This window comes from Microcaecilia unicolor, unplaced genomic scaffold, assembly GCF_901765095.1.
Source record: "Microcaecilia unicolor unplaced genomic scaffold, aMicUni1.1, whole genome shotgun sequence".
Taxonomy (NCBI): Eukaryota; Metazoa; Chordata; class Amphibia; order Gymnophiona; family Siphonopidae; genus Microcaecilia; species Microcaecilia unicolor.
Genome location: NW_021963731.1, coordinates 57,485 through 83,785, shown reverse-complemented (window position 1 = coordinate 83,785; position 26,301 = coordinate 57,485). Strand labels below are relative to the sequence as shown.

Genomic DNA, 26,301 nt, shown 5'->3' with positions numbered 1-26,301 from the left:
GGCAACATGGATGATGTCACCCACATGTGAGAATGAATGGCCTGCTGTTGGAATTAGGGGGCGTAGGATGAAGGTGAAAAGGGATAGAGGAGTAGCCTATTGGTTAGATCACTGGGCTGACAACCAGAAAAGCCTGGTTAAAGTCCTGCTGCTGCTTGTCACCTTGGACGAGGCGTACTCCCGGGACAGGGAACCAACTGAATGTAAGTCACCTTGAGCTACTGAAAAAGATGTGAGCTAAATCCAGACACAAACTCGAGCATAATCTGAAGAAATACTTCTTTACAGAAAGGGTGATGGATGTGTGGAACAGCCTACTATTGGAGGTGTGTCTGAACTTAAGAAAGCATGGGACAAGCACAGAGCATCTGTGAGGGAGATGAAGGGATTGTAGAGCTTTGTAGTTGGTAAAGATGGGCCGATTTGAGAGGCCATATGGTCTTTATCTACCACCATTTTCTGTTTTTCTTTCTATTTATCTAACTAACCTAGAGTGTTCTGTTTTGTTATTAAGGTGAAATGTCTAGAGGCTGAACGGTTGCGAACAGAAGATGAATTATCAAAATACAAAGAAATTATTAACAGGCAAAAGATTGAGATTCAGAATTTACTGGACAGAGTAAAAATTGTGGAGCAATTACAAGATCAGCATCAAAGGTATACATTTTACCCTTTTGTGGCCCTTTTCTTAACTCTGCGTTAGTGCTGCTTTCAGCCAAATCTGGAAGCTTGTGAAACTGATGAAAGTGTTCCAAGCACATGCACTCTTCCCCTGGTGCAATGCATTTTCAGAACTTCTTTCCCTACTTCTTAACACCAGAAGTATCAGAAAGCATTATTTTAATAAACTCTGACAGTCCTAAGGTTAATTAGCAGCTCTAATCAGTAGGTAATATGGGTTTAATGGTATTAGCACATATTACATTAAATATCATGGTCTATAGTAATTTAATTGAAGGACCATTTGTGTGAAACAAACATGTCTGATTACTGTGTCTATGTCACACTAATACAATTAGCATTAAACAAATTATGTAACTGTTGAGTTTGATCTTTATTCTTGTTTAAGGCCTAATGCTTGTAATCCTTTTAATTGCATATCCCTCTTGGATACACAATAGTTCAGTTAGAGGTTTTTAAAGCTTTTTTTTTTTTTTCAATAAACTTCACTGCACCTATATGTCATGTTAACAGTTTCTCATTGGTGATGATGATTCTCAACTTGTTCCTTTCCTGAATGAGACATCTCTTCGACCGTGAGATATTCCCTAGCCTTATTTTGTCAGTGCTTATTGCTAAACTTGATTATTGCATCATTTATTCAGGTCTGAAACTTTCACAGTTCAAGAAATTGCAATCAATCCAAAATATTGCTAGAAAGTTACTATATCATGCGAAAAAAATCTGACCATGTTACCCTTATGTTTAAAGAAAGGCATTGGCTACCTATCGAACAAAGAATTACTATAAAATTACTACTGCTTACTTTTAAGGCATTTAAGGTGGGTGCCCTGGATTATCTGGCATCCCTTACAATTCCATACAGCAAGAGTTCTGCATTCAATTAATGATTGGAATGCCCTCCCGCGGGAGGTGGTGGAGATGAAAACGGTAATGGAATTCAAACATGCGTGGGATATGCATAAAGGAATCCTGTGCAGCAGGAATGGATCCTCAGAAGCTTAGCTGAAATTGGGTGGCCGGGGGAAGAGGGGTTGGTGGTTGGGAGGCTAGGATAGGGGAGGGCAGACTTATACGGTCTGTACCAGAGCCGGTGATGGGAGACGGGACTGGTGGTTGGGAGGCGGGAAATACTGCTGGGCAGACTTATACGGTCTGTGCCCTGAAAAAGACAGGTACAAATTCAAGATATGAGTTTATCTTGGGCAGACTAGATGGACCATGCAGGTCTTTTTCTGCCGTCATCTACTATGTTACTATGATTGTCGATTGGTTCTCCCAGGACTGAAACAGGCACACCTTGAATCAACGACACATAATGCCTTCTATTTTACCACAGCTGCATCTTTGAATAATTTACCACTATGTATTCCTTGTATTACTTCTATCAAATAGGTCAAGCAAACTATAAAAACTTGGTTATTTGGGCAGGCTGTTGACCCATAAGAGGCTGGAAAAAGTTATCACTCTCACTACTGATTGGTTAACCCTTGAAGCTTTTTTGTTTTTTTTTTAAACTTCTTGCAATCAAAGTTTTTAAAATGTCTTTTTATCTGGTTGTCGATTGGTATCTATCTTTCAGGTATAAATGTTTTTTCTGTGTCCTATGATTTTTTAGTTCCTTTCCTACTTCTTTTATAAATTTAATTTATGATTGAGAGGTGTGGTAGCCGTGTTAGTCCACTCTTAAAGGTTATCAATAGAAATCAAACAAAATAAAACATGGAAAAGAAAATAAGATGATACCTTTTTTATTGGACATAACTTAATACATTTCTTGATTAGCTTTCGAAGGTTGCCCTTCTTCGTCAGACACTGATTGGACACTGTCCTGTTCTGAGGGTGATATAGAAAGTCTAAACAAACTGTAAATTTTATGATTGGAGACTAGTGTTCAGAGAAAGAGGTTAGCTGGACTGCTGAAAGTGTTGCCTCTGTTTAACAGCCTGTTGTGATATTTTGGCCCTGACTTACTTGTGAAATGGTTGATGATTTGCTCACAATAGAGTAAGACAAAAGTTAAAATTTAATGCTGTAAAAGATGTTTAATGCCGGTGGTCCGTCAGTATGGGCCCTTTTCCCCCTTTGTTCAGTTGATTCCTGCTGAGCCTTCATAGAACAAAGAGAAACAAAATGTGAAATAGGTAGAGTTGGATAGAGATGGTATGAAGGGTCATTACATGAGTGGTACAATGTAGGCTCCCTGGCCAGCAGTGAGCCACCGGGAGCTGTGGAATTGGTGCCCAGGACTTGACGTTAAAAACCCTATTGCTACTGAACTTAACATATGGGTGGGGAGGAGAGGGAGGAGGTGTGGGACTTATTTTTATATTTAGCTCACGTTTTCGTTGCTAGCTCATGGTGAGGTGCAATTAGTGGTCAAAGTTTGCCCTATTTCTATATTTTTAATTGATTTAAATTAACATTCAGCCTATTTTTAAATTCTAGATGGTTTTTCTTTTCTTTCTTTTTTTTCCTCGTTGGCTAGCTTTGTGTTAGAAGCAGAGAGGCACAAATTGGAGAGTCATGGGATAGGAGGTAGTGTCCTATTGTGGATTAAAAACTGGTTAAAGGATAGAAAACAGAGAGTAGGGTTAAATGGTCAGTATTCTCAATGGAGAAGGGTAGATAGTGGAGTTCCTCAGGGGTTTGTGCTAGGACCGCTGCTTTTTAACATATTTATAAATAATCTAGAGATGAGAGTAACTAGTGAGGTCATTAAATTTGCTGACGACACAAAGTTATTCAAAGTAGTAAAATTGCGACAGGATTGTGAAAAATTACAAGAGGACCTTTGATTCCCCCCCCCCCCTAGTGTTAATTTGTTATAACAGTGGGGAAAAAAATGACTCCTATTCATGGGCAATTATCTGAGTTTATTTTGATGGACAAGAAACCAAGACAAAACAAGTGAGGTCAGAGTGGGATTCTAGAGCAGATTGTCCCAAACGTTTTGTGAGAAGCACCATTTAACATTTCAGAATTGTCATGGTAAAACAAAATATGAAAGTGCGAAACCTCTACGAGAAAAACTCCACTGGCTCCCACTCGAAGAGTGTATCGCATTCAAGATCTGCACGATTGTTCATAAAATCATCCACAGAGATGCCCCGAGCTACATGCTAGACCTCGTGGACTTGCCTCCCAGAAATGCTAAAAGATCAGCCCGCAAATTCCTTAATCTGCACTTCCCCAACTGTAAAAGACTAAAATACAAGCTATCACACGCGACCAGCTTCTCCTACATGTGTACGCAGCTATGGAATGCACTACCAACTGACTTGAAAACGTTCAATGACATAACTAACTTTCGTAAATCTTTGAAAACTTTTTTCTTCAACAAGGCCTACAGTGGGAATCCATAGCTAATTACAACACTTCACCACTTCACTCTATTCCGATATTTATCTTTCTATAACTCTGCTTAGGCCTTTTTTCTTCATCCAGAATCTTTTTGTAACACCAATTGTATCTATCTCCTGGAATGGCGATGCCATAACAGGTGCTTGTAAGCCACATTGAGCCTGCAAGTAGGTGGGAAAATGTGGGGTACAAATGCAATAAATTAATAAAGGCCTATTTCAAACCTCCCTAATGTAATTGGGTAAGGTGAAAATGTTCCTTTATGGTCATAAGATGGCCAGTCACTAAACAAGAGAAAATCTTTAGGATGACTGATAGAAATGTTACGTACTGTGTCAGGTGAACTAAAGGTTGCAGAAGCAATTGAGGGACAGATTTTTCTTTTTCACACATTGCACAATTTAAAGGGACGATGATGGTCATTAGTTCTTTGCTAGAGAATTTTAGCGATATTGTAGTCCTTTTGCCCATCTTGGATTGTAATAAAACAGCTTTTTGCTTTGCCAGGGCTGAGCAAGAAATTGGAAACCTGAAGGAAGAAGTGGACAGCTTAAACTCCCTGATCACAGATCTACAGAATGACATTGAAGGTAGTCGAAAAAGGGAATCTGAGCTGCTGGGCTTTACCGAAAAGCTGAGCAGCAAGAATGCCCAGATTCAGTCTGAAGCTAATACTTTGCAGATGCAACTCGATAAACTCAGCTATAGTGAACGGGAGTTACAGAGTCAGCTGGAACATCTAAAGCTTGCTAATACTGACCTGGTGAGTGCATGAGAGAGTGTAGTTATTATGTGTATGTGTACATGTATAGTGGGTTTAAGGTTCTTGGCTCCTGGTAATTACCTGATAGGAAGTCTCATGGAATGTTGGAGAAATAGGATGATGAAACATTGCTAACTAAGCCTCTTATCAGATAAAAATCCTGTGAGAGGCAAGGTCAGCTTATTTTTCTCTCTGTCCTGTTTTGGGTTTACTTTTTATTTTAGGGGGCAATATGATAAGCCTTTTTTATTCTTTAAACCCTATTTTACGTGCAGGCGTAGGCATTTATAAAATACATGTACAGTGTGCTGTGAGATCCTTGAAGGACACTTCAAAACATGGTATCATGTCAAATACCTCAAGGCAACTCAAGATGCAATATACCAGTTTTTTAAGATAAGTAATTTAAATATTGAGTATTCATAAAAGAAATTTTAAGTATGTTTTATTAAACCACATGCAATCAAACTAATATATTTCCTTAATACACTCACATAAATTCACAGGATAAAACATCAAAGAATACTTCTACCTCCTCCCCCCACCCCCCGCTATATACTGTTCCTTTATTTTGACTTCCTTTACAGCCTATGACTTACTAGCATTGTTCATTCACTGCAGTCATGGTATTACGGAATGATTATATATATATAAAAGCTCTCTCTCCCCCTCCCATTCTGATGTAAGCCATGACCCTCTCCAACCCAAATACAAATTTAACAATAAACTACATGCTTGGGGGAAAACATCCCAAACAGACCAAGTCTTAAGGTTCACTATCCCTTTGGTGAACCTCTCTTAGCATCTATTCTTTCAAGTTTTAACAATTAATATAACTCATTTTTCTACTGTCTCATTGTAGGCAGATCTTGAGTTCTGCAGTGGAACAATATACGTTTCTTTGCAAGGAGAAATGTTTTTTTTTCAACCAAGTTAACCCCTCCTTTTTCATATCCAAAGTGTATAGGTTATGAAATAGTTGTATTTGCATTTTAACTATAAAATTGTTGATGAAGTATTCTAGACAAATATTCGACTAATTTTTGCCAGAAGTCTCAAATTTTCTCACATGACCAAAAGATATAGACCAAAAGCAGTTGAGCGTTTTGGGCAAATGTCCTTAGTGGTTAATTTTGCAAGAAATGCTCAAAGAGGAAGAATAAATAATCTCAACAAAAATTTGTAAGAAATATTGGTTGTTGGTGCATTAAAAATCAGAGTGATATGGATTTGTACTTGGACTGATGATGAGATTGTGGCAAATACTGATTTTTAGCTATATTTTGAAAAAGCATCGTAAGCAGCTATGTGCTTTAATAAAATAGACACCAGATCTGTCTTTAATAGTGCATAAATTCTATTGCACAAATTTGCATTTCTTTCAAAGAAGATGTAAATGTTTGTCTGTACTCTATGGGTTTGTATGTGTGTTCTATAAACTCTTCCCAAACTATACTGCACTCCTGGGAATGCCTGCTTATGATGTTATTGGCATACCTGTTTATGTGCATGTGTTTGGCTGCACAGTTCTGTAAGAGCCAGTCTAGACAAGGTGGGTTTTGTTGACATTTCAGTGACATCACCACCAGTATAAGGGGTGGTGCAGCCCTGGAACTTGCCAGTATTTCTCTGCTTCCAGCAGATGGTGCAGATGAATATCCTACAGGATGAAGTTACTATTTTGAGCATAACTTCCAGGGATGCAGACTATGTAGCCATGTGGATGAATCCCCTGGCCCACAAAGGTTTCTGGGATTGGTCCATGGACCTTTCTCCTGATTGATTTTTGTGAGGTGTTCTCCCTCCCCCCCCCCCCCCCCCTCAAGAACCCAAAACTTGATTTTGTGATATGGCAGCAAAGGTCCTGTTGTAGTTGGGGGATGTCTTTGTATTCCCTGGGCCAGTTGCCTGTGGTGGAGGCTAGGTCCAGTCCAAACATTGGTCTCTTCACAGGTTATGATGTCCTTGGGGTCTGAAGTCTTATGGCCTGGGCCTGACTGATCCAGTCAAGGTCCTTGAATTCTCAACAGCGGTTGATTGGGACCTTGCTGAACATTCCAGTAAGTTGAAGGCCCTAGGTGTGATAGTAATGGTTCCCTGTTTAGGAGGGTTTCAGAACAGGCTTATTAGAGTTCTTTTCTGTGGCTTTTAGGGAGAGTGCCAGTGACCCTTCTGGCAAAGATTTGAGTCCTTCATAAGACCATAGCCTCTCTCCATTCTAGCAACAGATCTACAGCTAGACATTAGGGGCATTGACCGGATATCCCCTTGATTGCTGCTACTACTACTACTAATTTATATAGCGCTACTAGACATACACAGCGCTGTACACATTATATGCAGGTACTTTCTCTATCCCTAGAGGGATCACAATCTAAGTTTTTGTACCTGGGGCAATGGAGGGTTAAGGCTACAAGGAGCTGCAGTGGGAATTGAACCTAGGTTGCCAGGATCAAAGCCCACTGCACTAACCATTAGGCTACCCCTCCACTTGAGTATTTGCATCTCTTATGTCCTTCAGATCACCGTTTAGGCAATCTCTCGGTTTGGGGTGCCTTGCTAAATTACATAAGGCTCAGTGCTTGGTCTGCTTGGCTGTTTTTGCAATGTTACAACCACCTCCAGCCTTGGTCTTGTGGCCATATTTCCAGGGAAGTTGTTCTTTTGATGACTCCTTGCAGATTGAATGGGCGTACAGGCTGCCTCATCTAGAAGTCTGTTTTCCTCCTCCATTGGTCAGTACATAAGTACATAAGTAATGCCACACTGGGAAAAGGTCCATGGAGCCCAGCATCCTGTCCACGACAGCGGCCAATCCAGGCCAAGGGCACCTGGCAAGCTTCCCAAACGTACAAACATTCTATACATGTTATTCCTGTGATTTTGGATTTTTCCAAGTCCGTTTAGTAGCGGTTTATGGACTTGTCCTTTAGGAAACCGTCCAACCCCTTTTTAAACTCTGCTAAGCTTAACCGCCTTCACCACGTTCTCCGGCAATGAATTCCAGAGTTTAATTACACGTTGGGTGAAGAAACATTTTCTCCGATTTGTTTTAAATTTACTACACTGTAGTTTCATCACATGCCCCGTAGTCCTAGTATTTTTGGAAAGCGTGAACCGACGCTTCACATCCACCTGTTCCACTCCACTCAATATTTTATGTTCATGATGGCTAGCTGTGAAGCAGATTGGTGGCAGTGGTGTTAGGATGGTGGACTATTGAGCAGTGGTTGTCTTGCTTCTTTCAGAGAATTTGATGGTTTTATATTTCTCTTGGTAGTAGCATGTTTGTATTGGTCCATGGTCATAGAGCTGAGACTCTGGGCAGTGCAAAGGTGTTGTTCCCATTGGGACTTTTATTGAAGATGCACAGGGTGAGGGGATGTTCATTTCTCTGGACACTGTTTACGAGGTCCTGATCTTCCTCTTACCCAGGATCCTTAAAGCTTTTCTTTGTCTTACTTGTTGCTGTTTCCTTGAGTCCTGCTTAACTAGGCCAGGACCCATTTGGAAAGGCTACAATTAGCTGTTCCCTTTCAGTATTTGGCAATTTGAGAAGGTGTCCAAGGTTTTTTTTTTTTCTGTTGGTGGGTCCAAGGAAAGGCTTTCCTACTCTTGAGATGGCGGGAAGCCTGATTTAGGTCTGAAAGGTTGATCCATGGTATTGATCCATACAGCCAGATCCTCTGTCAGTAGTGTACTGGCAAGTTCCAGAGCTATGGCACCCCTTCCGCTGGTGATGGTCATATTGAAATGTTGGTGTTCTCTGCCTCCATCTGCTGGTTGGGGATCATAACTCACTTGTCTGGACTTGGTCTAACAGGAAAGGAAATTATCAAGCAAGAAGAAATTTCAGCTTTTATGCCTGTAAAATATGGTTCTTACATGAAATTGCTATATGAAATTACTTCCTTTATCTGTATCCCAAAATAGAATTGGCCTAATCAGTACTCTGGCCATGGACATCTCCTCTTGATTTTTTTTTTTTTTTTTTGCAAATATTCTTATGCCGTCCTTAGACTCCCCTTTTTATATTAATACTAGCATGCACGGCTGCTATCTTATAATTTATATGCTTACATGACTGTCAGTGTGCACATTTCAGCATTCTGTAACCTCAATATTCAGTCAGGCATGTTCATACAGGAAGATGCGCTTGTCACAGTATGTCCTAACAGATCCTACTTTTGTTAGTGATTTGGTAATGATTTTGTAGTAATTCAGAGTTACCCCATGATTATCGGTAGAATGGTACAGAGGTAGTTCCACAGTAGTTTGACTTAGCACAGCATGATGTCTGTAATACTAATATATAATTAAAATGTTCTGTGTCTGAATCCTTTGTGCAAAAAAAAAAAACCCTAGGGTTATTTACTTTTATTGTGGACTTGATACGTTAGTTGTGAAATACACTTCCAAGGCTAACCAACCATTTTTACAGTACTTTGATTACTACTGAATAGCTGTTGTGTGGTTGATCCTTCTGTCTGTTATCACTAACAATATTTACTTTGAATTTAGGAGAACAGGTTAGTGAAAGAAGAAAAGCTGCGAAAAGAAGAGGTTCAGACCTTACAAGCGGAGGTGATATCACGACAGAAAGAAATAACAGCCTTGAACACGCAGGTAGAAGAACTGAAAGATGAGGTAGCCACTCAAAAGCGCAAACATACAGTGAATCTTAAGGATCTCACCAAGCAACTGCTACAAGGTTGACATCTTTTTTCAAATCACATATTTATTTAGATAGTCTGCATGTGTTTCTATAAGCTTTCTGTCTTTCAGCTTGAGTTACTAATGTACACCGTTAACGTGTGGTGTTGGTGATGTTCCTGTTGCATAAAATGAGACCTGCAGTAAAATAATGTACATTTATAATGTTGTTTTGCTAACCTTGCATCACACATTCCAGCTGTTCACCTTTAAAGATTGATATCTGTCTAATGTAAATTGGCACTAGATTGCATTTTCTTTTGCAAGGTATCAGAGGAGCCCTCTTAAAGTCAAGAATATTTCATTTCCTATTGATGTAACACTTTCCTGAGGGTTTCTTTTTGGTATGTTTGTCACGTTCTATTTTTTTGCCTGGTGAAGGTTGTTTTTCTGCGTACATGAGTGTGTTATAATTTAAGTTCACAGCAAGAGCTTATTTCACAGCTGGTTCATAGAGGCTAAATTTATAGAGGTGCATATTGGGGAGACCCAGCCTATCCATTGCCCAGTTCCCTTGCAAGAATTCCATCTTCACTTTAGAATTTTTGCCTTTCCAACAAAATTTTGTATATGTATTTATATTACTAAATCTATTTATTAAAACACCAAAGAACAGTTCCACATACAAAGCCCAGCTTGTAATCAAAAAAATGTGGAACTCAGTACACTTATGCAAAAATTATGATAATGAGAATAAATTCTTTCAATATTATGGTACCAAAATTTTTTAATTCTTCATGTTTATGGTAATGGGAGGGAAAAAAAAGCCTCAGCCATCACAAGCTATTTGCTGTGGCGTTCAAACATTGTCATATCCACTCCGCCAGGAGGACCACAGCAGCTTGTTGACTCAGACCAATCATTTACAGAAACCTCCCAGAAACATTTTTTGAAATTTCAACGCTTATATCAAAATATTTTCAATATCTTCTGAACTTCAATCAAAATATTGGAGTGGAGGAGTGGCCTAGTGGTTAGGGTGCTGGACTTTGGTCCTGGGGAACTGAGGAACTGAGTTTGATTCCCACTTCAGGCACAGGCAGCTCCTTGTGACTCTGGGCAAGTCACTTAACCCTCCGTTGCCCCATGTAAGCTGCATTGAGCCTGCCATGAGTGGGAAAGCGCAGGGTACAAATGTAACAAAAATAAAATAGATACTATTGGAGATTCTACATGGAATGTTGCTACTATTGGAGATTCTACATGGAATGTTGCTATTCCACTAGCAACATTCCATGTAGAAGGCTGCGCAGGCTTCCATGTAAGCCGCATTGAGCCTGCTATGAGTGGGAAAGTGTGGGGTACAAATGTAACAAAAAAAAAATTCCTTTATGACAAAATTCCTGGCAGCAGAGTCACCACGTCATATACATGCTCATCAGTATATGATCGCATAATATAACAGCACTTAGCTTTATGAGTTCTCCATCTCAGACCTGATCTGAGCGGGGACCTGTTTCACCGATACTGGCTTCTTTAGGGGAAACTGGGGTCGTAGTAACTCCTCCTATTGTGAGCTCCGTATTAGACCAAAGCAAGAACAAGTGTGTGCAAAGCATCAGATGGCAAACAGTTTCTTACCGCCCAAATCTGGCACAAGAGAAAACAGTTCTCACTACCAATGATAATGTTGTTTGAAAGTCAGCTGGGAGTCTATAGTTACCCCTAAATACTTGAAAGATGGAACTGCCGGGACCACTAAACCAAATAGGGTAGGAGTGAGTGATGGAGCATTGGCATGCGCAGTAAGCCAACAGACTGTGGTCTTAGATGGATTTAGCACAAGCCTGTGGTCACAAAACCAACTATAGACAACCTCAAGAGAGAGGTCTAGGGCATCTAACCTTGTGTAATGTAAGAGAAGGATCTCATCCGCGTAATAATAGGCACTAATCCCGTGCTCCTGAACTAATAAAGCCAAAGGACTGAGAAAAAGATTGAACAGTTGGGGACAGTTTAGAGCCTTGAGGGACCCAACAGTTTAGTGACTAGGAAGATAACGTGGATTTCCAAGACACCTGAAGAGAACAGTTATGCAAGAAAGAAGTAAACCACACTAATACAGTACATGAGATCTCATGGAGAGAAAGACGTTCTAGTAGTAACTCATGATGAACCAAATCGAATGCCGCACTGAGATCTAATGACGCTGCTAAGGTTATAAAGCCAGCTTGCCGTGAACCTCACTAAGAAGTGAGGTGAGAACAGTTTCAGTGCTGAATCCAACCCTAAAACCGGATTGTCTAGAGTAAAGTGCTAATGTGGATTCTAAGATCCTTTGCAATTGGATGATGTGAGCTTTTTATGAATGCAATTTTCTTGCTAATTTGGATAAAGAAGCAGATTAGAGACTGGGTGATAATTGGCAGGGTACTGAGGATCAAAGGACGCATTTTTAAGAATTGGGGGAATGATAGCTTGCTTCCAAGAGGAGGGAAAGATGCTCATAAAAAGACTTTCCATGATAATGAGGTGAGCCAAAGGCAATGTAGTTGAAAGCCAGCGGGAAGGAATTGGGTCAGACAGACATGTAGAAGCGTTGAAAGTTGATAAAGTTTTGGAAGTCTGGGAGAGTGAGGGAAGACTAAAAGATGACTAGGTGTGATGGGGTGTATGTGCCACCATGGGAAGGTGAGGACCCCAGCCAAGCTGGCCTTATAAAATGACAGCTTGGGTATGAGGTTAGTCCTGTGGCCCACTCATTAAGTTAAGGTAAAGACATTGGGACCCTGCATTGGAGGGGGGGGAGACTAACCCTTCTGGATTCTATTCATACAGTTCTTTGTGCACTGGGCGCGAGAGAAGAATACCCAGTAACTTAACTAGGATAGACATTAGCATACAATTTGTAAAGTAGGTGAAACAGTGGACATTGCTTGCTAATAAGACCTTTGAAGGGAGGAAAGGGACCCTGTTAGGCCCCAGAGGGGGACAGGGGAGGGGATACCTGTTTACCCCAGAACTGAAAGGACTAAAAGACACTTAATTGTTGGTGGTTACGGACTCACCCTAACTGTAAAGGAAGACCCTACAGCTGTTGAGCTGAAAGAGTTGGATTACTACAGAGGATGGTGGACAAACTTCTGGCTGGAGGAGCGAAGCTGGAGGACAACGGTCGACACCAGGTTGGTCCCTAAGAGAACATGACCTGATTCAGGGCTGCTGGGGCGGGGCCGCTACCATCCCCACCCCTTCCCGCGTCTGCTCCTCCCTCAGTCTGTCACTGTCCTACTTCTGTGTGCCAGGATTCAGGTTATGTTAATGCAATCACCCGGGTCCTGACACACAGGAGCAGGAGAGAGACAGACCCTGGCTCCAGGCCCCCTTGGAGGCCGGGCCCATGGAATCTTGCCCCCCTGCCTCCCCCCCTTAGTGACCCTAGCCTGATTGGTAGGCATCACAGATGCCAGGCTAGACTGAAGTGAAAATGAAGCTTGCAGTGATTCAGTCTTGGTACAAAAGTACCTGGCTAACATGTCTGCAGAAGGATGAAAGATAGAGGAGTCCAATTTGGTAGTAGAGGTTAGTAGAGAGAGCTCGAAATAGCTGTTTAGAGCGACAGGGAGCTTTTGAGATAAACTTACAAAAGTAAGCCATTTTGGCTTTCCTAATCTGAATACTATAGAACCTTTGATAGGCCCTACAGTGTTCAAGTGCCACCTGGGATCTATTTTTGAGCCATTGTTCCTCTGCTCGACGAACTTGTTTCAGAAGACAGCATCCAACATGATACCAGGGCTTTTTTTGTTGGGAAGAGCATTGAACAAAAGGTAAGGGAGCAACAGAATCTAATTGCCCTCTGAGCATAGAGTCCCAACAAGAGACTTGATCTTCCATAGATAGGGTAGGAAAGTCTACTGGAAAGTACTGTCTTTTCATAGATGGTTTAGGGCTGTTATGGTGAATGGTGAGTTTCCTATATAGCTTTAGAGTGTCTTTTTTTCAGAGCGATGTGTTATTTTGCAAAGTGCCTGGCCCTATTTGAAAAAATAAAAATGCTTATGATTAGTGGTTTCCACATCCTGTACAGTCACCACAAAACAAAAGCCTGTCTGCTTTAAACAGTGTGTCTGGCAGTGGAAGGAGTGTGTGCTGTTCCTGAGGTGATAATCAAAATGAATATTTTTTTGTATGGTGTATTATAAGGGGCTTAGCTTTGTTGTCAGAATACGCAGTTTGATACAGAACTGGAAATGCAGAGTTTATTTGAGATTCTGTCCAATCCTGTAAAGAATCCAGATTTCACTCCCATACAGAAGAATTTGTTGAATGATGCTATCTGTTATAATGACTGTTTTACTGGGTGTCTGAAACTGGCTGAAGGAGGGAGGGTTTCCTTAGGCACAGAGGGCTGTGTTATTTTATATTGCAAATTTATAAAGGGGGGAAGAAGGGTATGATTTATTTATTTATTTTGTTAAATTTGTACCCCGCGCTTTCCCACTCATGGCAGGCTCAATGCGGCAGGCAATGGAGGGTTAAGTGACTTGCCCAGAGTCACAAGGAGCTGCCTGTGCCGGGAATCGAACTCAGTTCCCCAGGACCAAAGTCCACCACCCTAACCACTAGGCCACTCCTCCACCCACTAGGCCACTCCCCACATTTATACCCCATATTTTCTCGTACGATTTCAAGTTCAATGTGACTAAAAAGAAGTTAGTACAGAATATGAAACAAAATACATAAACCTACACATATCAATAAGGAAAGAATTGCAAATATATAAAGAATCAAACATATAAATGGCAAGAGGCATACTCACTCGCAAATGCGCAGTAGAGACCCTCTCTGTCCCGCCCCCGTGTCAATGTGTGATGACGGGGGCATGACAGAGAGGGAACCTGCGCACCTGCGAGTGAGGGAAACGCCGTCGTCACCGCTCCCCCCCCCCCCCCCCCCCCCCAGGGTTACTGCTACTGCTCCCCCCACCCACCCGGAGTCGCCGCCGCCACCCACCCTCCACCCGGCCCGGGTACCTGGCTTCACTATTCAAACCGCCGGAACGCAGCACACAGCTCATCTGAGCTGCTGTTGGCCTTCCTTACCTGCCTGTGTCCCGCCCTCACCGACATTACGTCACACGAGAGCGGAACACACGCAGAGAAGAAGGAAGGCCGACGGCAGCTCAGATGAGCTGTGTGCTGCGTTCCGGTGCTTTGAGTAGTGAAGCCAGGTACCCGCCCCGAGTGGAGGGGTGGCGGAGGGGACTCCGGGGGGGGGGAGGGGCAGCGGTGACCTATCCGGGAGGGGCCTTTCAAACCCCCCCCCCCCCCCCCCCTTCCTTTACTAGTCCGTTTTATGGGCTCAATGGCTAGTTCAATAATAAAGCATAATGGGGAGAATAGAAGAGATTAGGCACCAGGATCAATTGACAGAAATTTTTTAAAAAGGAAAGATTTCAGAAATGTATGAAAAACCAAATCATAAGTACATAAGTATTGCCACACTGGGACAGACAAAAGGTCCATCAAGCCCAGCATCCTGTTTCCAACCTGTTCGGATCTTATAATTTTTGGCAAGGAATGCCACCATTTTAGTACCTTGGTATGAAAAAGTAGCTGAATATATAGATTTATAAACTACTTTCTTACAGGTAGGAAAATGATGATGCAGGTAGTCTCTTGCACCAAAGACTGAACTGTGAGAAGGCAAAGTAACAAGGGCAACATATAGTCGGGGGCAAAACCATACAAAATCTGAAATATGAAAGCACAGAATTTGAAAACAATCCTGGTCTTAATGGGAAGCCAGTGCAAATGTATCAGCAAAGGAGCAGCCCTCTCAAAGTGTGGTGCATGCATAACAAGTCTAGTCACAGTATGATGTGTAGAAATTTCACTTTGGCTATCCCTTCTTGAAATACTTCCATATAGAGCAGGGGTTCTCAATGCCTGTCCTTGAGTTGTCTGTTGCTCTCAGGAACAGGAGGGGAAAAGGTAAAAACATTCACAGGCCACAGAAGTTCTGTGAGTGATTTGTAGGGAACGAGATGATATAAATGTTAGGGAGTGAGGAGGAGGGAAGAATTTCAGGTAAGTGCTGTCTCTTTCCCATTTCCCTGAAGACAGCAATGCAAACTTGGAATATATGATGTTTTCCTTCCTAAGGTCCATGCTGCCTTGTGCTGTGCAGAATGTGAGAGAGGACTGGTACTACTACTACTACTATTTAACATTTCTAGAGCGCTACAAAGTGTACGCAGCGCTGTACAAACACAGAAGAAAGACAGTCCCTGCTCAAAGAGCTTACAATCTAATAGAGAAAAAGTAAAGCATTTAAATTTAAAATATTTAAGCAGTCAAGCACAAGAGAACAGTCACAGAAGGACTGAAGATGTTGAAGGGTGGTCAGTGTGATTAGGTGTAACTCTGGTTGGAGTAGTGGGAGAAGGTGATAGAAGAATAGAAATGGGTGAGGTAAAAGTAATGAGTGGGTTGATAGGGAGGTTATATAAGACATGTCACTCTAGGGGTGGGTGGGTAGAGGAGTAGGGTGGGCGGGATTAAGTCTAAAGCAGGAAGAAGGTATTCTCTGCAGCCTATCTGTGAGATGGAAAATGCTCTCTGAAGCTGCTGCTATAAGTTGTTAGTTTTCTCTCCCTGAAAGAGATCCAAGCCACACTCACGAAGTTCAAACTGGCTGTGGGGAGGGTGAGGGGAGGAAATGGCAGTGCTTGATGAAAAAGAGAGCTCAGTTTGATAGGAGATATACTATAGGATGTCATTCTGAGGCCAGGCTAAGTCTAAAGCAGGAGAAGGTATTCTCTGCAGCCTGTCTGTGAGATGGAAAATGGTACTGGGGCTGAGGAAATAAGGAGTAAGAGAGAGCCAGGATAGGGGGTGGTTAAGAACTATACGAGGGGTTGTCTGCTAGAGTGATTGACAAGGAAGCATAGAGGTGCAAGAGCTGGGAAGGAGGGTAGACGTGAGAGAATATAAAGGGATAGATGGGTGTTGAGAGAGTCAGGGTGTATGAAAACTGGAGGGGAAGGGTGTTTGTGAAAGAAAGCCAGAGATTTGGGACGGGGCAAAGGTGGTGATGGAGTGTGTCTCTGAGAGAGAGGTCTGATGTGGTAAAGGTGGATTCAGTGATGGAGCCAGGAAATGAGGAGATGGGCAGAGGGCTGAAGGAGAGATTTAGATGGTGACTTGACAAACACACTCACACAGGGAGCTAATGGGGATAGAGTCGGTGCATGAGAGCTTAAAGGGGTGATGGCAGTGTAATAAGAGAAGCCGAGGATGATACTGAGAGAACAGGGATTATTGGGGGTGAAAATGATTATTGAGGGTGAGAGTGGGTGTCTGGGGGAGCATTAAAGAGGATAATTGGGGATGGATGAATGAATGAAACCAGAGGTTTTAGAATGTTAGGGGGAATGAAATCAAATGGTTGAGATGGGGTGAGGACAAGGGAGTGAGTGTATGTGAGGGAAGCTATTTGGAGAGAGATTGTGTGGGGATGATGGTGAGAGAGCTAGAAAGAGGGCAGCAGCTGGTTGAAGAAAGGAGCCATAAAGCAAGAGATTGATAGAGGAACAGCCCAGTAAGAGAACTGATAAGAGATGATAACTGGAAGGTGAAACATGGTAAAGGAAAGAAGAGAAGAGAAGGCGAGCAGAGGTATGATTGGATAATAAGTGAATAGATGATGCTGTTAGGAAGGGAGAGATTTAGAGGTAAAACGGAAAAGGAAGGATATGATGTTGGAGAAGGAGAAGAAGTGATGAAGAAAGGCAAAAGAAGAAAAGTGAAATGGAAAGTAGAGTCTGGAGAAGGAGTTAGAAGAATATTGATGAGAAGAAAAAATGTACTCGGACAACAAAGGTAGGAAAAAACGTTGTCCCAGATAGTCATGTTTAAAATCTCATGGCAGTTTAAGAATCCAAGATGGTGCTGGCCATTTGAATTGGAGTGCTCTTTTGCTGTGCCTTTAAGTTTTTATTTTTGGGTTATTCTAATATGGTCAAATGGAAGGGCAAAAACGGGTCTTTTCCTCTGATCCTATCTTACTGGGTCAGATCATGATATCCCAATTTATTCAGAGTCAAGAAGTACTCTTTTTCATGGACTTGCCTCATTGCCATGTGTGAATTGGAAGAACTTACCTGGCCCACGGTAGAGGTGTGTCTCAGCCTTGATGACCGTGCACCCCTGCATGCACCTGGTGGTGCAGTCTGCTCTTTGTCAGAAGAGGTAGTTGCTGGGAGTGCAACTCTTAAAGATGGAGGAATTGTGAAGGAGTGCAGCAGATCAGTGTGACATCCCTCTGTGCCTTACTCCAGGATTATCTGTGGCAATAACATTGGCTGATATGGTGGACAGTGAATCATCTTGTTCCGTTTGCTATGAGTAAAGAGTAACTGATTGAGAGTGGCATCTGTGACTGAAGATATCTCTGTATTTCACCACCCAAATTTGGTGACTTGGGAGTGCCATTACACTCAGCGTGGGCAGTAATTGATAGGCTGAGTGCTGCTGAAATATCTCTGAAAGGGTAAGGAGCCTGGGGCCCAATACCAGGTTCCTTGGCAGTGACTGGGATTTCAACTATGCAGTCAGTGGTGCGGGGAAATAAGGTGCTCTCCTATAGCCTTGAATCACTGAAAAATAAATCTGAGTTGAATGTTCAAGCCTTAAATTTTCCAGGAGGACCATTGACTAGTCTGTGGATATGTTTGAGAGATTTAACTGAGGCCCTCAAGAATCCATAGAAGCTGTGTCACCTTTGGTTGGATCAGGGAGAAAGAGAAAGCTTTAGTGGAAGCTTCCTGTTTGAGTTTGGATGCCACAGCTGTTCTTGGGGCCCAGATTCTTCCTGGGTATCTACATCTGTGGTGCTTGTTGCTTGGAATTGAAAAGAATAGTATTACAAGGCTTTCTTTTGAACTAAGGGTGTTTTGTTTATTGGCCAGAAGGTTAAATAAAATTGAACTGTGAAATACACATTGGAAAAGATAAAAAATCTTACTTTATAATTTTAAACAGTGGATTCTAATAAAAAATACAAAATCCTCTTTATAAAATCATAGATTTTTATCCATGTGTGGGAACAAAGTCCAACAAGAAGTCTGTTTCGCTATTTTACAGTGGATAGAGTAATAGAATGGTCACAGGGGGAAGAGAGCAGGTGATTATAGGGGAAGGGCTCCATTCACCAGTTTCAGAGTTGAGATCTTCTACGGATCGAGAACGTGCACCTTTTCTCTCGTCCATGCAGCCTGCTGGCAGAAAGTTTGAACTTGGTCAGAAGACTCTAGGGTGAAATGAAAATGTGTACCCTGTTCATCTGCCCTGAAGAGAGGGTTTTTGAGCTTTGCCAGTCTTCATCCCAAAATGTATTTCAACCTTTGGTTTACTTTCTTAATTAGACAAATTATTTCTAATGTGCTCCTGGTAGGTTTTTGTGTCTGGTAACTCTCATTCTGTTGACCTGAGAATTTTTTTTTCAGTCCTATTGAGGGGAAAACAAAAACTGGTAGCTTTTAATCATCCCTGGTGTTTTACGTCAGAAGGCCGTTCTGTGAATGAAAATGAAATGCAATAATTGTGTTTTGCTGAAGGAGATGTATTTGGATGAGTCATGAAAATGTATGAACATATTACGTTAATTGTAAAGAATATTTTGCAAAAAAAGGTAGTGGTCTTTGTGGTAATTATCATTTTTACATGTAACAAAGCATACAATAATGTCATTGAAGTTAAGACAGAAGTCATTTTGTGCTCGGCCAGTTATGAAAAACATTTTTCATTAAGCACGCATCTGCTGGACTTTGCGAATCATTCTGGTTAAGTTCAGTTGACAGTTATCTACTATAATAAAACTCACCCTCAACATTCTGAGGACACTGACGTCAGTGAAGCCAAGCTCTGACTTCCTTCAAAAAGGTTCGAAGGTTCGTGGTGGTGAAGCCACCAAAATCCTCTGGGCCCCGCCCTCGAGGGCGGAGCAATGGCAGAACAACGAAGGGGGAGGGAGGCGGGGGGTGGGAAATCGCTCCGGGCCCCGCCCTCGAGGGCGGAGCAATGGCAGAACAACGAAGGGGTTGGCAGGGAGGGAGATGGGGGGGCGGGGAAATCGCTCTGGGCCCCGCCCTCGCGTCAAACGTCATGACATTGGGGGCGGAGCAATGCCAGAACAATGAAGAGGTTGCCCAGGGACGGAGGGGGGTGTTGGCGACGAAAACCTTGCTAGCGCCCGTTTCATTTGCTCTGAAACGGGCTTCTTTTACTAGTATGCAATAATGAGCAGGTTGTTGTTGGAAAAATATATTGTGTGTTTATTTTATTTTATTATTTTATTTATTGCATTTGTATCCCACATTTTTCCACCTGTTTGCGGGCTCAGTGTGGCTTACAATACAGTGTGAATGATGGAAATACAATTTGTTACAGTACAGTTATGGGTTACAGAGTGAGGAGTTATGGGAAGACAAAGTCAAAATCAAAAAATCATTTGGGAAATAGAACAATGGAATGTATCAATGGGGAAATGATAGGGCGATAGAATAAAAGCAAGAGAACATTAGGGTATAGCAATTTTATCTAAGGGTAGGGTTTTAAGTGTTGTGAAAATACGGGGAAGAGAATTCAGAAGAGAGTGTATTGATGCATTTCTGTTAGTGTGTATGGACTTCATGTGTTTTGATCCTTGCAATAAATGTTGTCAAAGAGATGAGTCTTCAGTAGTTTGCGGAAGTGTTTAACTTCTCTAAGCGCTTTTTGTTTCCATTTCTTTTTCTTTCTGCCTGTTTCTTGCCATCTGATGTCGTAAGCACTCTATCCTTTTAGTGCAAGTGGTTGACTCCTTATTTTGCTATATTAATAATGCTTTTGATGTAGGAAGAAATTTTTAGCTTAGGAAAACCACCGCTAAAACGTGATATAGTGGTTATGCAGAATACATGCATGAGGCCAAATTTTAAATCGCTCCAATCAGGAGTGGCCCAAGGCAATCTGCTGCCTGAGGCAAGGGATGAGATGGCACCTCCAGCCCCCATGGTGATTTCTGTCAAATCATGTTTGAAAGGGATGAATCTTGTAACATCATCAGCATAGATGACTGAGTTGAGGCCCTGAGTGGATAAGGTCTTGGCTAATGGAGTCATCATAAGGTTGAAAAGGATCGGTGATAGTGGTGATCCTTGAGGTACTCCACAGTCTGCTTTCCACGGGGATGATAGATTTGAATTTAATTTCACTTGGTAAGTTCTGGTGGTAAGGAAACCCTTGATCCAACTGAGCATCTTACCACCAATCCCGAAGTAGTCGAGGAGTCTCAGTAGTATATTATGGTTAACCATGTCAAATGCACTAGACATGTCGAACTGGAGGAGAAGTATGTTGTTGCCTGTTTCTATTACCTGCCTGAATTTGACCATGAGGGTAGTTAACACTGTTTCAGTGCTGTGGCGGGGACGAAAACCCGATTGTGATTCATGTAGTATAGAGAATTTGTGTATGTAATCGCAGGGAAAAGCACCTAGCACATGCGCAGAATATCGACGCTTACCGTGAGACTGTTCTATGCATGTGTTGTGCGCTTTCCTTACCGAGCCGCTTTACAGATTTTCTATGCATCTGATTTACCTGCAGTTTCCTTTGTGAATCGGTCGCTGTTTCAAAAATCGTTAGGTTCACTGGCAGATAGAAATGCGCACGGTGTTTTAATGGCGACTTTTGTGCATCGGGGCCCCAGTGCTGTAATTCTGTGCCCGATAAACTGAGGGCTTATGATAAATTTAACTTTTTTTATTTTCCTCTTTTGAAAGATAGTTGTCAAGCCTACTGAAAGACAGCCTGAAACAGTTCATTCTTATGGGGAGTCCATTGCACATAAAAGGTGTCAGATTTATCAGACACAGAAACAAAAGGCAATCAAACTGAGACACTTTTTGACAACTTAAGTATCAGTTTTCTCACAAAATGATTTGTAATCACATTAAATTGTCAAACAGCAAGAGCCACAGTTTTTCCTACCCTATCCTGAAAATTCTGTCAAATCCCATCTACCCAGCAGTAGAAGAAATAGATGTGATCTCATTCAGACCATAACACTGCTGTTCTTACCTTTTTGAAACAACCCCCAAAATAAATAAAACTGAAAATTTTAAGAGCTGTTTCCAAGCTATCTAGATAAGGGCCCTTTTATTTATTTATTTAGATTTTGCTCACACCTTTTCCAGTAGTAGCTCAAGGTGAGTTACGTTCAGGTACTCTGGATATTTCTCTGTCCCAGGAGGGCTCACACTCTAAGTTTGTACCTGAGGCAACGGAGGGTTAAGTGACTTGCCCAAGATCACAAGGCGCCAGCAGCGGGATTTGAAGCGGCCACCTCTGGATTGCAAGACCGGTGCTCTAACCACTAGGCAGCTCCTCCACTTTTGCTAAGGTCCTTTACTAAAGCTTGGCATGCGCTTAATACTGCACAGCCTATTTTATACCTATGGATCACATGGCACTTAGGGCATGCCGAGCTTTAGTAAAAGGACCCCTTAGTAATATAGCTGCAGTAAAAAGTGACCTTAGCGCACCCTTGTTTGTTTTTGTTTTCATTAGTGGCTGCACGTCAATGTTGCAATTAACGCAGGGCCATTTAAGAAATGTACTGCAGGAGAATTTACTGCCACCTAGGAGGTAGGGACTTCCCTGTTATCTGTGTGCTAACCAATTAATTTGTGGCAGTGTAGATGCACTAAATGGTTAGTGCAGGAATGTCCATTATGTGCCTCTGACATTCCCTAAGAAAATATTTTAAAAAGTATTTAGCGCATGATTAGAATGTGTGCATGGCAAAACTAATGGCAAATGCTTTAGTGCGTCCCATGTTGAGCCATTTTTGCTGCATGAAACATGCAGCTTAGTAAAAAGGCCCCATCGTAAATAATGGCAGATAAAGGCCAGTATGGTCTATCCAGTGTGCCTAGAAAGGTGGCTATGGTTGTATCTACTCCTCGCTGCAGGTTATATCCCCTTCCCTTTGTCATTAGGGTGATACCTGCCACTCTGTGCTGGTTACCCTCCCCCCCTCCATTTATCCCTAGGGTTGTCCAGATAAAATTTAATTTACCACTTAGATGCCCAGATGTCTAGTCTAGCAAGATTCTTCTGCAGGTCCTCACAATCCTTCTTAAGAGCCTTGAATAATTTTGCATCATCTGCAAATTGATTACTTCATTTCTGTCTCTTGGTCATTTATGATATAGCAGAGAGAGGGAGCGAAGCACAAACAAAAAGCAGAAGAAGAAAAAAAAGCACCAAGGGCCTTCAAAAAAAGGGAATCAGAACCTTTAATCATTTTAGAATTGTTTCATCAACATATATGATTAAAGGTTCTGATTCCCTTTTTTTGAAGGCCTTTGGTGCTTTTTTTTGTTCTTCTTCTTGGTCATTTATGAACATGTTAAACAGCACAGGTACTTGTACAGACCCTTGAGGCACTCCGTGCAAGTTACTCCCCCTTTATACTCTTTAAAAAAAAATTTTTTTTAAAAGGCATGAGTCATTAGTGTTTTGCACTGAATGGAAGCACTCTACACTTTTATTTTATCGTCTTGCCTTATAGGGATCCTCTGTGCTTATCCCATTCCTTTTTTGAATTCCGTCACTATTTTTGTCCACACCACCACCTGTGGAAGACCATTCCGGGCATCCACCATCAGTTTCCATTTTTGTTACATTTGTACCCCGCGCTTTCCCACTCATGGCAGGCTCAATGCGGCTTACATGGGGCAATGGAGGGTTAAGTGACTTGCCCAGAGTCACAAGGAGATGCCTGTGCTGGGAATCCAACTCAGTTCCTCAGTTCCCCAGGACCAAAGTCCACCACCCTAACCACTAGGCCACTCCTGTTTAGAGCTCATCCTCTCTTAAAGATTCTGTTGCATGTTGAACAGCTTATCTCTAAAAAGAGCTTACTGGCTTAATAAGATCATTCTTTAGTCAGTCACCTCTTTCTACATGTCTATAAACCAGGCCAAGAGCTGAGGCATATATCCATGTTGTTATACTACTTATCTTCCAAGAATAAATGTAAATATTTCTACTGATGCTTTGGTTTATACTACCAATTTAAAGAGACCATTCAGTACTGGTGTGGGGATATATAGCAATAAATCATCCTTGTAATCCCAAGCACTTACAAGTTGTACATATCATACATAGTAACATAGTAGATGACGGCAGAAAAAGACCTGCATGGTCCATCCAGTCTGCCCAACAAGATAACCTCGTATGTGTATACCTTACCTTGATTTGTACCTGCCTTTTTCAGGGCACAGACTGTACAAGTCTGCCCAACAGTATGTCCCGCCTCCCATCACCGGCTCTGGCACAGACCGTATAAGTCTGCCCTCCACTATCCTCGGCTCCCAACCACCAACCTCTCTTCCCCCACCTGCTCCACCACCCAATTTCGGCTAAGCTTCTGAGGATCCCTTCCTACTGCATAGAATTCTTTTATGCATATCCCACGCATGTTTGAATTCCGTTACCGTTTTCATCTCCACCACCTCCCGTGGGAGGGCATTCCAAGCATCCACCACCCTCTCCGTGAAAAAATACTTCCTGACATCTTTTTTGAGTCTGCCCCCCTTCAATCTCATTTCATACAGTCCAAGCAGATATCCTTAACGCTTTTCTCTTTTTTATATTTACGGGGATCATCAGAATAAATAGCAGCAAATCCCATCTGGGAACAGCGTCCCATATATTATGGCGCTGTATGAATCTTCATAGATCAACCCGATTATTATTTTTTAAAACCTTTTTTTATATATATATCGTTTTCACCAATATTTATCCAATCCTTAAAGTTGCATAAAGCCATAACATTTGAGATGCATTCTGATGTAGCATGGTATAGCATAGTTCATAATACTTAGCTTTGGCAGCGATTTTCAACTGAGTCAAACCTCTGCCAACATGGCCAGGTTTCGTCGTCCTTCTTCAGGGAAGAGGTTTGCTACAACAAAATAGTATAAAATTACAACACTGCTGCCAACTCATTTATAATTCCTTCTCTACATCAACTGAGACTGTACCATCTCATTCTCTGCTTTTGCTCATGAAAAAAATGGCCGCGACGTGTAACACGGGACCAATCTATTAAATAGCTAGCAGCTGATCAGAGCTCTCTATCCTGATAGGGCAACATACTACTAGCTGTCAACCCTCAAATCAGCGACCACCAATCAATTTCAGAATTCAGCCCACCAGGATGCAGGGTCTGTAAGTGAAAAATCCACCTTCGCTCCTTATGGTTTAGTAAACGCCCATGCAGTGGTGTTCCTAAGGGGGCTGGTACCCGGGGCGGATCGCCGAATCGACCCGCCCCCTGGGTGCAGTGCCCCCCCCCCCCCCATGCAGCGTGGACCCCCCCCCCCCCCCCGGCGAAAGGACATCCCCGTGAAGGAACCCCCCCCCCCCCCCCCGCCAGGTGCACGCCGCCAGGGGGGTGCCGCACTCACCTGTCCTCCGTTGTTCCATGCTTCTTCTCTGCCCCGGAACAGGAAGTAACCTGTTCTGGGGCAGAGAAGAAGCATGGAACAACGGAGGACAGGCGCGCACGGCACCCCCCCCGGCGGCGTGCACCCACTGCCCCCCCTAGGAACGCCACTGCGCCCATGCTATACCATGCTACATTAGAATTCATCTCAAATGTTATGGCTTTATGCAACTTTAAGGATTGGATAAACATTGGTGAAAACGATATATATATAAAAAAAGGTTTTAAAAAATAATAATCGGGTTGATCTATGAAGATTCATACAGCGCCATAATATATGGGACGCTGTTCCCAGATGGGATTTGCTGCTATTTATTCCGATGATCCCCGTAAATATAAAAAAGAGAAAAGCGTTAAGGATGTCAGCTTGGACTGTATGATATGTACAACTTGTGAGTGTTTGGGATTACAAGGATGATTTATTGGTTTATACTACAGCGTGTTCTATTGAAGTTTATGGCACGTGATGTTGCACCAAGGAAAGGCTTATAGGTTAAAAATAATCAGATTTTTCTTGTAAAGCTCATCTTTTGGCCATTCCTAATAAGAACTGAAAGCCTTCTTGTTTTTTATTTTATTTTAATTGTATTTGTTTGACGACATTGTCTTAACTGACAGGTCTGTAGGGTTAAATATTCTGGTACAAGCAGAAAACTTCTCATGCCCTAGTTCTATATAAAAAAATGTGCTGCTTCATACCTTATGTCAAAATGGCCAAAAGTACATCTGAAATGCCATTTTTTTTTTTCAATAGTAATTGAATGGGAAAGGTTTATAAGAGTGTCTCTGGATTTTCTAACTCTGCTGATGAAACTTATATTTCTCCATCTGTTTTTCTGTTGCCAACCGATATGGCAAATTGATGGTCTCAATTTGCCCTTCTTTACCTACCATACTCTCTACAGATGACCCCACTAGACAGTGGTTATCAAGCCCTTCACTGGTCCTCATTCAGATAGACAAGTGCTTTCAGTATCAAGAAGATCGCAAGAGTGGCAGATTCTTTCCACTCTTGCCTGATTAAAATCCTGCATTAGGCTTATTAATTTCTCTCATTTTTTGGCATTTTTTTTTTTGTTACATTTGTACCCCGCGCTTTCCCACTCATGGCAGGCTCAATGCGGCTTACATGGGGCAATGGAGTGTTAAGTGACTTGCCCAGAGTCACAAGGAGCTGCCTGTGCCTGAAGTGGGAATCAAACTCAGTTCCTCAGTTCCCCAGGACCAAAGTCCACCACCCTAACCACTAGGCCACATACGGAACATCCTTCTTAGTG

General features: G+C 42.1%; 1 protein-coding gene across 1 annotated transcript in view; it reads left to right on the top strand.

Annotated features, from left to right (window-relative positions):
• LOC115459592 (coiled-coil domain-containing protein 186-like) overlaps positions 1-26,301 on the top strand; it is a 193,876-nt gene that overhangs the window by 120,301 nt on the left and 47,274 nt on the right. The window contains exons 11-13 of the mRNA XM_030189400.1: positions 515-657; positions 4,552-4,807; positions 9,329-9,518. Coding sequence (XP_030045260.1) covers positions 515-657; positions 4,552-4,807; positions 9,329-9,518 — 589 coding nt within the window. The remainder of the gene's footprint in view (positions 1-514; positions 658-4,551; positions 4,808-9,328; positions 9,519-26,301) is intronic.